This window comes from Rattus norvegicus, chromosome 3 (genome assembly GCF_036323735.1).
Source record: "Rattus norvegicus strain BN/NHsdMcwi chromosome 3, GRCr8, whole genome shotgun sequence".
Classification (NCBI taxonomy): Eukaryota; Metazoa; Chordata; class Mammalia; order Rodentia; family Muridae; genus Rattus; species Rattus norvegicus.
The window spans coordinates 65,229,255-65,242,058 of record NC_086021.1 but is presented as its reverse complement, the minus strand read 5'-3'; the positions used below and the strand labels follow the sequence as shown (position 1 = coordinate 65,242,058).

The 12,804-nt window shown below is 44.0% G+C and overlaps 1 protein-coding gene across 1 annotated transcript in view; it reads left to right on the top strand.

The window, feature by feature from the left end:
- The window catches only part of Ly75 (lymphocyte antigen 75), an 87,484-nt gene that overhangs the window by 18,820 nt on the left and 55,860 nt on the right, over positions 1–12,804 (top strand). Inside the window, exons 5-11 of the mRNA NM_001427146.1 lie at positions 5,538–5,648; positions 6,657–6,797; positions 8,655–8,846; positions 9,877–10,034; positions 11,404–11,514; positions 12,037–12,125; positions 12,241–12,410. Of these exons, the coding sequence (NP_001414075.1) occupies positions 5,538–5,648; positions 6,657–6,797; positions 8,655–8,846; positions 9,877–10,034; positions 11,404–11,514; positions 12,037–12,125; positions 12,241–12,410 (972 nt within the window). The remainder of the gene's footprint in view (positions 1–5,537; positions 5,649–6,656; positions 6,798–8,654; positions 8,847–9,876; positions 10,035–11,403; positions 11,515–12,036; positions 12,126–12,240; positions 12,411–12,804) is intronic.

Sequence of the window (12,804 nt, the reverse complement as noted above, 5' to 3'; positions counted from 1 at the left end):
GGAAGCACATGCGGCCTCAACCCTACACAGAGAATTATAAGCAACGGAAGAATCTTGAGAGTAGGAGGAGCAGTCCCCCGCCCCGAGGAAGAGCACACCAATTGGTTATCCAGTACCAAATGGTCACCCCTGAAGGCATCCGTACACGTAGCGTTATGCAGACTGAGCAGGGTGCAACTTTGTACTTAGATGTGTATATGTAGCATTTACATCAATGCCTGTGAGGACCATCAGTGGAAAGAGAGGCTGTGAGCTTACAAGAGCAGGGAGAAGTGTATGGGGCAGTGTAGAGGGAGGGAAAGGAAGGGGGAAACGATGTCATAGTACTGTAATCTCAAAAAATGGAGGAAGTCATTTTTAAAAAGAGGCCCTAAAGTGAATGAATAGCAAGGATAGGCAGAGTGGATTTGTTTGCTCTTGTTTTGTCTCCAGGGTGGTGAAAATTTAAAATATTATATGCATACATATATATTTATATACACATACATATGTGATAAATAATACATGATGTATTGTGCATTTAATTATTTATACGCGATATATTACGTACATAATGAAAATACCATTTCCCCGAAAGCCTTTGATTTTTTAGCAATCGGTGATTGATTAACACTGGGAATCTATTTCCAGAAACAAAGAGGTGACCCCTTTTGTGAGTCCCTTGAAATCCTAAAGGTTTTTCTTTTTTCTTTCTGCCTGTCTTGCCTTCTCCTTAGCTATGTCTTTTGAGTTTTATTGTTGCTGTCAATCCATAGAAGGGTGGTAGATTTGAACTGTTTGGACTCACATGTCACTGGCTTTCTTAGGACCTAAAACCAACTGGAGTTCCCCCTAAAACTCCAAAAAAGTCCCCACATGCTCTGTGCAGGAACATCTCCTAATTTGCCTTCACCCTGAGAATTTTTCCACCTTGAGCTACTTGACCTGTGCCCCAAGGCCAGGACAGTTCCAGGTTAGGGTGTTTGCAGGTTAGGGTGTTTGCAGGTTAGGGTATTTGCAGGTTAGGGTGTTTGCAGGTTAGGGTGTTTGCAGGTTAGGGTGTTTGCAGGTTAGGGTGTTTGCACCTTAGGGCAATTGCAGCCTTCTGATGCAGCTGAAGAGTTCTTCTGTGGTCCGATTTAGGCATAAGTTATCAGGTTTGTCATCACGGAGGAGAAGTATGCAGTCAGACCTGAACAGAGGTCTCAAGGGCAGCCAAGTGTGTCTCGGGCAAATATTTGCAAATTATGTATGTGGTGGCACGAGGGTAATAGTCAGAATTTGTAAGGAACTCTTAATAACTCAGTAGCAAAATTTGACCACATAAGAGCTATATAGGCCTAAATAGACAGCTGTAAAAACCTACGAAACTAGTCAACAGATAGGATAGAGTTATAAATGCTCAAAATAAACACAAACCAATGCCACGGTAAGATATCACTTCTTTACTACTATAGTGGTTAAAAACAACAACAGTGATAATGATAATGATAATAATAATAATAATAATAATAATAATAATAATAATAATAATAGAAAATGAGGACCAGGAGACAGGAGAACACTTACACACAGTCAGGAAAAGTGTAAAGTAGTTCCACCATTATGGAAGACAGTAGAAGCTTCCTCAGAATATTAAAAAGAGGACAACCCCGCAGCTCCTGTACCAGACACACAGCCAAAGAGAAGGAAGGAGGATGGCCAGGAGATACCCACTCTTCCACACTGACGGCAGCTCTATTCACAGTGACCTACATAATAACCTACAGCAATCGACAACCCAGTGAGATAAAGAAAAACACGGCAAGCCATAAAAGAAAGAAATCCTGGCATATGTGACAGCTCAGACGTTATGATAGGTGAAGTAAGGGAGGCACAGAAAGAGGAACACCACAAGATGACAGTCTTGGGATCTCAACTCCTAATCTCCTAAGAGCCGAGAGGAGTGGGAAGGGAAGGCTGAGGAGAGCAGCAGGAAGTGAAGAGAGGGGCCCCGGGGAGAGGTTGATCAGTTGGTACAAAGTAACATTTACAACTGAATGGTGGTGTTCCTTGGCACAATGAGGTGATTGTATTGTAGATGACGGTCATACAATGTATATTTCAAAATGAGTGGAGAGGATTTGGACTGCTCTTATCACAAAGAAAAGGTAAATGTTTAAAGTGATAAGTGTGGGGGCTGGGGATTTAGCTCAGTGGTAGAGCGCTTACCTAGGAAGCGCAAGGCCCTGGGTTCGGTCTCCAGCTCCGGAAAAAAAAGAACCAAAAAAAAAAAAAAAAAAAGTGATAAGTGTGCCCATTTCCCTAATTCCACCACTATACAGTGAGTCAAAGTTTCACATTGGCATATGGCTACTATGTGCCAATTAAAAACAGACGAAAGAAGGAAAAAGAATAAAGGATTTGCCCATTCCTCCAGTCAGAGTTTCGAAGTTCTCTACTGTACATCATCTGCAAGTCAAAGTTTTACCTGGGCTGTAAGTAAAGAAAAAGCCCAGTTCTTGATGGTCCACATAAATCGTCTCTGTCCTTCGTATCTACCGACAAGTACATTTAGAACGTATCCATTTCTCATTTACATCCACTGGGTCGCCAGCATGGCAGAAAACACAAATTCTGTAATTCCAGTGACGTCAACACAGTACAAACTAGTAAGGACAGTAAGGAGACAAATCAGGAACTTTAGTTCCAAAGACCACAGTATGTAAGTCTGTCCTTGCAGCCTGCAGGTAAGCGCCAGGATTGATTATACAACTGTAATTACTTCCGGGGGCGGGGAGCTATCTGAAAAGCCTTCTTAGGAAGGGTGTGACTGAATCTGTAGTGGATAGGAGGGTATTCCCGGTATCCTGCTTGGGTTGTGACAGGAAGGTTGAAATAAAAGCAACCAATATTGGGACTATCAGGGGACGTGTCTGACACCATTCAGTCTGGAGCACCAGAAATACTTCTTAGTTTCCAGGACTTCTTCTGGAATGCTGGAGAGCCAACTGCTTTTACTTGCAAAGGGAGCGGTGGGCTAGATTACATGAGAGTGTGCTCTCTAACTGCTAGCAGCTGTTGCAGGAGCTTGTAGGGTGAGAGAGAAGGAAGAATCCAAAGCTCGTCCCAACCTCCTCAAGGCTTCTACACAAACACCTGGCCTCTCTTTACTCAAAAAAGCATTTCTGCCATCGACTTACTTGAAAAGGTGGTGCAAACTTTTAATTTCTCACCCCCCCCCCATACTTCTATCTGTATCTAGACCGTGGTCCCTCCAACTCCTCCAAAAACTCCTTCTCTTTCCCAAGTCCTTTGTGTCTTACCAGCCGTTCTCCCACACTTCCGTCCTGATCACTGCACGGACTCCTTTTCCCTTGCCAGCATCCTGCGTAAACATCCACCCTTGAAGACATGCCTGTTTCTGGGTCCTCGGAGCCTCCCCCTTCTTTCTTAAGGAAGATCCTTAGCAGGTCCCCACGAGGCCTGCTTTATACATTTGGCTTCTTGAGCCATCAGGGAGGCAAAGATTATGTATAATCAAAGTTGCTCTTGAAAAGTCCTCATAGTCTGAATATGGTTTTTCTCTGTGTAGTCCCTATAGTCTATAGTACATACACTCGGGCACCTTATAGGGAGAGCGACAGGACATGATGTAATAATACACATATTCCCTTGGGAGGAATTAGGAAGCTGTCATTAAGTAATTTTCAGCTGAAAAATGTCCCACCAAATTTATAAAGATCCCTGTCTTAATGTTTGTCAGCATCCCCTTGTCACTCACAGTCTGTTTCACCAGTTGCTCTGTCTCTTCTACCTGGCCTTCAATTAATTTTTCAAATTCTTCCCTCTCGGCCTTGATAAAGTCTTTCTTTCCAGGTTCATGACCTCCTAGATGATGGTAAATGTCTGAGTTAGGGTTTTATTGTTGTGAAGAGACATCATGACCAAGGCAACTCTTATAAAGGAGAACATTTATTGGGACTGACTGGCTTGCCGCTTAACAGATTCAGTCCGTCATCATCACGGTTGGAAGCATGGCAGCATGCAGGCAGACGTGTGCTGGAGGGGGAGCTGAGGGTTCTGCATCTTCATCTGGAGGCAGCCAAGGAGGCTCTCCTCCACACTGGGTAGAGCTTAGCACAGGACAACTCAAAGCCCATCCCCGCAGTCACACACACACACACACACACACACACACACACACACACACACACACACGCATTCCATCCAACAAGGCCACACCTCCTAATAGTGCCACTTTCCGTGGTCCAAGCATTCAAACACATGGGTCTATGGGGACCACACCTCTTCAAACCACCACAATAGAAATCTTTACAATCATTTTTATATTCTTTATGTTCTTTCTCCAGTATGTATGGATCCAAACAAGCACGGGCACATCCATATTTTGTATCCACATCAGGTGACATATGAGCAACTAGTCTCACTATTGAAATTATTTATACTTCCCTGTCCCCTTCCTTCCCTTCTTTTCCTGACGGTTTTGATGATGAAATAAGAAGATTGTATGATGTGTCTTCCTGATAACAGGTGTGTGTGTGTGTGTGTGTGTGTGTGTAAAACTCTTATACCTAGTTTAAACACACTAAATAGTAGAGTCAGGAAACAGTTCCCATACATATTTCTTACCCAGAAATGCTTTTCCATTTGAAGAGTCTCTAGGTGCTCTCCCTACTAAACTGAACTTTTTATGAGGGAAATACTTTATGGTTTTGACTTTTATATTCATAGGCCTGGCAAGTAATATAGGCTTTATGGCTTTGACCTGTCAGTTTGGGATACAATCAGGTCTTCAATGTCTAGGCACGGGATGGAAACTGCTTTGGGGTAAGGCTTCTAAGTAAGGATTGAAAATACAAAGTGAAACTGCCTCTCAGAAAATTCTTTTACCACAGTGGAGCAAGAATTGGACATTTGGAAAGCATAATTGAACAAAGTTGAACAAATTGAAGACTGTGGCCTTCTCAAAAAAAAAAAAAAAAAAAAAGAAGAAGAAGTTTTGTTGTCTGTTAACATGACCTGACTCTGTTGCCTAGACAGGAATCCCACAGTGGGATTCCTGCTTCCATTAAGACCGTCTGTTTTTTTTTTTTTTTTTTTTTTTTTTGGTTCTTTTTTTTTTCGGAGCTGGGGACCGAACCCAGGGCCTTGCGCTTCCTAGGTAAGTGCTCTACCACTGAGCTAAATCCCCAGCCCCAGACCGTCTGTTTTTTAACTATCAATAAAAACTTAGTTTGATTTATATAATTTTGTCATTGTTAAAAATTATATAATTCTGTGTGTGTGTGCGTGTGTGTGCGCGTGTGTGTGCGCACGTGTGCACTCACACACACGCTATGCTTTTTCTTTGGTTCTTTTTCCTCTGTTGTTTCGTCTTATTTTGATTTCTTCATCTTGATTTTATCGTCATTATTATTTTATATGCTTGTTTTTGTGAACTTGGATGGGGAGGGAAGTGGGGAGGATCTGGGAGGAGTTAGGGGAGGAAAAACTATAACCAGAATATATTGCATAAAAGATCTATTTTCAATTAACAAATGATGTCATTCCTACAGGAAAAGAAGACATTGCTAGAATTGTTTGGATTGGACTGAATCAACTCTATTCTGCTAGAGGCTGGGAATGGTCAGACTTCAAGCCACTCAAGTTTCTTAACTGGGATCCAGGTAAATGCTCTTCCCTTACAATGTATACAGGGTAAAAACTTCAAAAGCTAGCAACCTTTCACTCATCCAGAGCTTAGAAAAGTGTCTTGTACAGTCATATCTCATGCTTGCTACCTCAGAATTTTTTTCAGACATTCTTAACTGTGGTGCTATTTTAGACAAGTTAGCCATGCCGTAGGCAATGGAGAGTTGCTCCTGGCCTTAGAGCACCCCTGCATTTTCAAAGTAACAACAGAATGAACCCCACAACATGGCCGGGAATCCGTCTACATCCCATACAGTCTTGACTCCCAACGTTGTGCTCAGTCTGCAGCTTACCTTTAATGCGGAAAATCCCTTCCTTCCACACGATAGCACCGAAACACTAGGCACACAGCAGATGTTTATTACACAAATAAATACATCATTGAAAATGACGTCCTGCTCAGCCAGAAGCTCTTTCTGCAAAGATGAGGAACCTTTTGAAAACTAAAGTCTGATAAAGGTGAAACCTGAATGGTAACATGAGTAACTGTGTTCCACCTACATAGAAGAAAAATAGGTTGAGTATTATACGACAACCATGATGTTTTCGTCAATTAAATATTCTTTTTTTTTTTTTTTTGGTTCTTTTTTTCGGAGCTGGGGATCGAACCAATTAAATATTCTTAATAGTAAACAAAATAAGACTCTACTGAGTCAAAAATGGACTATGCTAGGCAAGTACTCTTCTACTGAGCTACAGTCCCAGTCCTTGAAAGAATATTTACGGTCTCCAAGGCAGAGCCGCACATTAGTATTTCTGTCTGGTTGTAAATATTTACCGTGGGGTAAATTTAATGTGCACTAAGAGGCTCTGGCCACAGATGTGTGTGGTGGAAGCATTGCAGCCTGTAACTTTCCAACTTAGTTGAAAGTTTTAACTGTACCATGAGCCTCCATAACGACAGACAATTATGAACTTGAATAATTTTAAGTCCACTCTAGCCCTAACCTCCTCCGACCTCCTGGAAAATCTGTCTTTTTAAGGCATGCCCATTGCACCTGTGATCGGTGGGTCGAGCTGTGCAAGAATGGACACAGAGTCCGGGCTGTGGCAAAGTGTTTCCTGCGAATCTCAGCAGCCTTACATCTGCAAGAAGCCACTGAACAGCACGGCGGAGCGCCCAGGTATGCCCTTCCCTTCCTCATGTGCACAAATACGGCCAGAGTTTTGTGAACTGTGTAAATGCATGCAGATATCTACTTTCCTTTCCTTCACTGGATACTGCCAATGGTTGGTTAGTGTGTGTGGGGGGGGGGTGTTGTTTTTATCTCCAGAATCCATGCTAAAATGATATGTTTGTCATCCCAAGGCTGGAGGTGGGGGGTGGGCAGGGCAGGAGAGTCCTTAGGGTTGACTGGCCAGATAGTCTACCTTAATTGATATACTTTGGGTTAATGTAAGACTCTATCTCACTTCCTCAAAGGAGGTTGATAACTTTCCTGAGGATGACACCGGAGGTTGTCTTTTGGATACACACACACACACACACACACACACACACACACACACACACACACACACACTCGGTCCACGTTTTTCTGTCTCTAGTGCTACATGTATACATATCCATGCCCAGAATTTTACAAATGTGTTAGGGATTGGAACTCAGATTCTTAGGTCCCTGTACTTGCAAAGCAAGGGCTCTTACCCATTGAGACATCTCCCCAGCACTGAGTTCTTATCCGGAAAGGAGTATAGAGCAATTTTAAAAAGAGTTACATGGAATGAGGTAAGGAAGTGTCTTACGATAACAGGAAGAAACGAACATTTATCTTCCAAGTAACCAAATATAGCCCATATGACAGAAAACATAATGGAGAGACCACACAGGGGAGAATGTACAAGAACTGACGGTAGCATAAATAAATATCTTGAAGTCACCATTATTAAATAAATTGCGGTGTTTCCATAACGTGTGCCTATTATAACTGTGCCGGCAGGAAAATTCAAGGAGCAGAACAAAATGTTATGCCTACCTATCATTTTAACGTTGTGAAAATATGTTTCTGTGGAGATAGAGGCTACAGTGTGTGAATGATTGCTTGAGTTCATTTACATGTGGTTTTTCTCTCTGTTTCTTTCCATAATTGAAATATCCCATAGCAATAATGAATGTCATTTAGTGCCTAAGTTAATTGAGTTATTTTCTTGTAAAAAAAAAAAGAAAAAAGAAGAAAAAAAATCCACGTTTTTTAAGATGACTGTGTTTGCTTGTTAAAAAAATAAATAATTAAATGTTCCAGGAGGATCTGGATATGTGGAACAACAAAACCACTTTCTAGTTTTGCTAACGAGAGTAATAGCCCTTTGCCTCTGAAAGGTTAGACTTCCCTAATGCACTTCGTTATGGCCTTAGACTCCCTGGTCCTTCAGAGCGGATGAAGGTGTCTAAAGAAGCCATTCCATCCTCCCCCCCCCCCAGCCTTTCTTTTCTTTTTTTTTTTTTTTTTTTTTTTGGAGCTGGGGACCGAACCTCCCCCCAGCCTTTGCCCCTTAAATCTCTACCTGCCCTTTATTCAACAGTAGGTGTTAATGTGCATCCACTTATTAAGCTTTATTAAGCTGGCCACACGAGAAAAGAAGGCTTGCGTTTTACCAGTCTCAGCGACATGGGTGGGGGTGACCTTCCAAATCTCAGACCAGGAAAAGATTGTCAGCCTCTGGCCTACTCCATACCTGTCTTCCACTTAGGACGACTAAAGTCATTCCCTTCCCCGACTGTGTTTATGCTCCTTAGTCTTGTCCGGCCACATTCCATAATGTGTCTCAGAATAAGGACGTTTCCTTATCTCCTCGGGAGTTCTCACAGTGCCAGATCTATAGTAAGCACCGGGGTAAAATGCACGTCACTCTGATAGCTGACTTCGGGTCTCCCAGTTTTCCAGAAGCTTGTGACCCAAGAAAGAAACATTGGCAGGGTCTTTGGTTCAGAATGGATCTGTCTTTACTGGAATATAAACCACTGCTCTCCCCACCCCCAGATGATTGGACAGACTCAGATACCCTCTGTGACGGGGGCTGGCTGCCTAATAAAGGGTTCTGCTATCTGCTGGCAAATGAAAGTGGTTCCTGGGACGCAGCGCGTATGAAATGCAAAGCCTTGGGTGCAGACCTCACCAGCATTCACTCCTTAGCAGATGTGGAGTTGGTCGTCACAAAACTCCACAGTGGGGGTGAGTTTGTTTTAAACTCTTGTTTCAGGTGTTTAAAGCATTTCAAGTCTCCCTGCTTTCAGCCACGGTGGGAGTGCCAGGCTTCCAGCCTGCCCAGCAGGAAGAGCACATGCAGGGCCATTTCAGGAAGTGGACTTGTCCCAGACCCCGCCTTGTACAGTGCTGTAGCTACCACATGGCTTTTGAACTCTTGAGAGGTAGTTAGGGGGCTGGAGAGACAGTTCAGCGGTTAAGAGCACTGACTGCTCTTCCAGAGGTCCTGAATTCAAATCCCAGCAACCACATGGTGGCTCTCAGCCAGGTAATAGGATCTGATGCCCTCTTCTGGTGAAGACAGCGACAGTGTACTCATAAAGTAAATAAATAAATCTTTGAACGGAAGATAGTTAGGAAACATGAGGAACTGAGGTATCCCTTCTGTTTCAGCTTCATTTCTCTGTATTACGGTTTAAATAGCTGCCCCTGTCCAGCGCCACTAAATCAGAAACTCTCCCTCTGCCCGTAATTGTGCTGCATCCTCTTTAAGTTCTTCTAAAAACCTACTTGATGATCCTTTCCCTCTTTCGACCATCGGGAACTATGACAAACAAAGATGTCCTAGACTCTGCCATCTTCCTAGAAGCAGGCGGCAGGGGTACCTGTTCTGTGTCTGTCATTGCTGTCCACGTGAAGACCGAGGTCATTTCGGAGCAACAGTGGACAAGAAACATTTCTACTTAGAGTATCTAGGGCTGTGTTTATAGAGTTTCACTAATACCCATAGAGCAGAGTTTGTGTGCAGCAGTTTCGAGGGACACATCAGTTTCGAGGGACCCCCAGCTGGCAGATCCTAGAGCAGTTCTTCCCCCTGTGTGCACTGGGTGCAGTAAGAGGAACATTGTAGGCCTGGAGACCGCCCCCTGCCTGCTCATCAACCCCCTTAGTAGGCGACTAAGGGGTACCGAGAAGCCCCCCCGAAACCACGACAGCAACATACATATTACAACATACAACAGGGCAAAGCCAAACAAAGAAAACGCTTTTCTTTTAGATGTCAAAGAAGAGATCTGGACAGGCCTGAAGAACACAAACAGCCCCACTTTGTTCCAGTGGTCGGACGGGACGGAAGTTACTGTAACGCACTGGAATGAGAATGAGCCAAACGTCCCCTACAATAAGACGCCCAACTGTGTTTCCTATTTAGGAAAGGTAGGACGCCTCCCTCCCGGGGTTTATTTACAGTCCTTTTTGTTAGCGCTCCTAATAATATTAACATTGTGCTAGGAACGGGATCTGTGTGCAAGCTGAGAAGGAAAAGGTCAGGTCCTGCAGAATGGCATCCCGATAGGTGGTGATCGCTGAGTAAGCAGTTCACTTGATGTCTAAGCACCCACCCACTGCAGTCTGGAAAAGAAGCGTGGACTCTTTAGAACTCCTGGGTCAAGTGACCTGCTTTCCTCAAGGGTCCAAGTCTCGGTCAGCCTTCCTGCTCTTATGACTGATGTTTAGCAGGTAGCCAGGGCTCAGCCTGAAAGACTCCATATTCTCATGCTCCAAGTTTTCAATAAGTCATGATTTGAGGCTAACTGGAAAACGCTTTTCAGTAGTTCAGTTTTAAATTAAAAAAAGTGTTTAAAGGCTTTCCAATATTTTAATTTTTAAAGTTATATTTTTAAAAAAAATTGGGTTAGATGTGTTCAGAAAATCAACTCTTCCTGAGATGTGGCTTGCTTAACACTCACCAAGCATGCTCTGGCTGGGAGCCTTAAATAGGCTGCATCTTGCACAGAAGGACTTAAACACCTCTTTTCGTTTTGTTTGCATCGAGTTCCTACAGGCAGCTGTCTCTCCTGGTAATCAGGGTGACTGTCGCCTAGAAATCTAAGGGAGACTTTAAATGGAAGTGTCAAACTGCGTGCGCATTTAGAAGTGCCCGATTGCAAAGACGTGTCTTAGACGTGTCACACTCGGTGCCCTACTTTAAAAGCCAAGATGGCTCAATGCATCATCCAAAGTGAGGAATGAAGAGAAGGCCTAGCTACACAGCCTGCCTGAATTCAAAAGTGACCCTGGTCGCGGTCAAGCCACCGACATTTAGTTTCGAGAAGCAATGCCGCTTAGCCAATTAAGCAAAATCAGGTTTATGTGGCATATTTGAAAGAGACAATTTTGATGTCCAGACTGGAGTAAAGTTAAAAGAAACCCTTGACCCTTCCCTTCTTGAGCAGTAGCTCTTGTCATCCTTACATACATGAGGACACGTGACCAGACTTCAGTTGATGTCTCCCAAGGATTTTAACCTCTGAACAAACTTCAGACAGGTCACAGGGAAACAACTAGAATGCTGGCAGCTTCGGGGGTTGGGTGGTAGGGAGGAAGTTCTTCTCTCTTCAACTTCTTGTCTACATGCCCTTCTTAAGCTTATAAGAAGAGGGGCTTTGTGCACACTGTGTCGTGGAGCTGGCAGCCTCAGACACTATCTCTCCCTACCACAACCCCCCATAGTTACCGTGAGTTAATTCTAAAATGTTTTGGCAAATAATTTGTTCGATAACAATTTATTTTTCGTCCTTAAAAGTTAGGTCAGTGGAAAGTCCAGTCCTGTGAAAAGGAACTCAGATACGTATGCAAGAAAAAGGGAGAAATAACTAAGGATGCACGGTCTGATGAGCTGTGTCCGCCGAATGAGGTAGGTAAAGAAATGCCTCTGTGAGTTCCCGAAGTGGAATTATCCCTCTGTCCTTAAAGATGACATCTGAAGCGTACACAATTAGAGCTTGGAAAGGGAAAGTACTGGTTTCTGTTCATACATTTAAGCAAAATTGGGAAAGAGGAGAGTCATAACACGCTGGTATTCTTAGGGAAAGAAAAGGCTTACCTGTTCACAAATTCCTATAAATATGTAAATACGACTACCTTCCTGGATGTTGAGAGAGTTAGAGTTCCTCCAGCGGCAGCAGCGGCGGCAGCGCTGTCCCTGAGAACTGATTCAACCAATAGTTGCAGTAGAGTGAGTCAGGGAGAAGGGGCCAAGAACCCCACGTCACATCTTAGTCACGTAGAGGTGACCTGTGCAACCGAGCTCCATCCTTCCCAGGTGAGGACAGTCACGTCCTCTGCTTCCTCGGGGTCAGATGATTTTGTCAGAGGCTGGGGACAGGGGATATCATTAAGTCTCAAACCGTGTGATGGCGTTCTTCCTCTGACTTAGGGCTGGAAGAGACACGGAGAAACCTGTTACAAGATCTATGAGAAAGAGGTTCCTTTCGGGACGAACTGCAACCTGACCATCACTAGCAGGTGTGACCATCGGTACACACGCGGGAGAAAACCTATAACTGACTTTGCCTAAAGAGTCCCCTGAGAAAAGAGCGCGGGGGCGGGGGGTGGCTTCTTATTTCAAAACCCTTTGTAGGTTTGAGCAGGAGTACTTGAATGACATGATGAAGAACTACGACAAGTCCCTTCAGAAGTACTTCTGGACTGGCCTGAGAGACGCCGACTCCCGAGGAGAGTACAGTTGGGCCGTGGCTGGGGGGGCGAAGCAGGCTGTGACCTTTTCCAACTGGAATTTTCTTGAACCAGGTGAGCGCTTTATGAAGGGCTGGCAATGCTTTAGGGCAGAGCTGGCAAGGAGGCCGTTGGCGTAGAGCCCCACGCTTTAATGTAGCCCCAGATTTGCGGTTACCTAGTCTGCAAAGCTTGCTTGTGTCTGCCTATTCAGGTTTCCCCAGGAGACCTAGGCAGCTGTGGCACTAGGGACAGAGACGGGCAGCCACAGAAAGAGTGATTCACAGTGGGGCCGTAGCTTAGCATCGTGCCAAGTCTGCCTGTGGTTCTGATTTTATGGTCATTTCCAAAAGCTCGTCCGTGCTGAGGTGAAAGGTGGAGTGGGAAGCTTGGGGAAGCAGAAGCTATTCTCTTGCTTTGGATTGAATAACTATTCTAAATGCTAACTCATTAAAGATTAATATGCTCG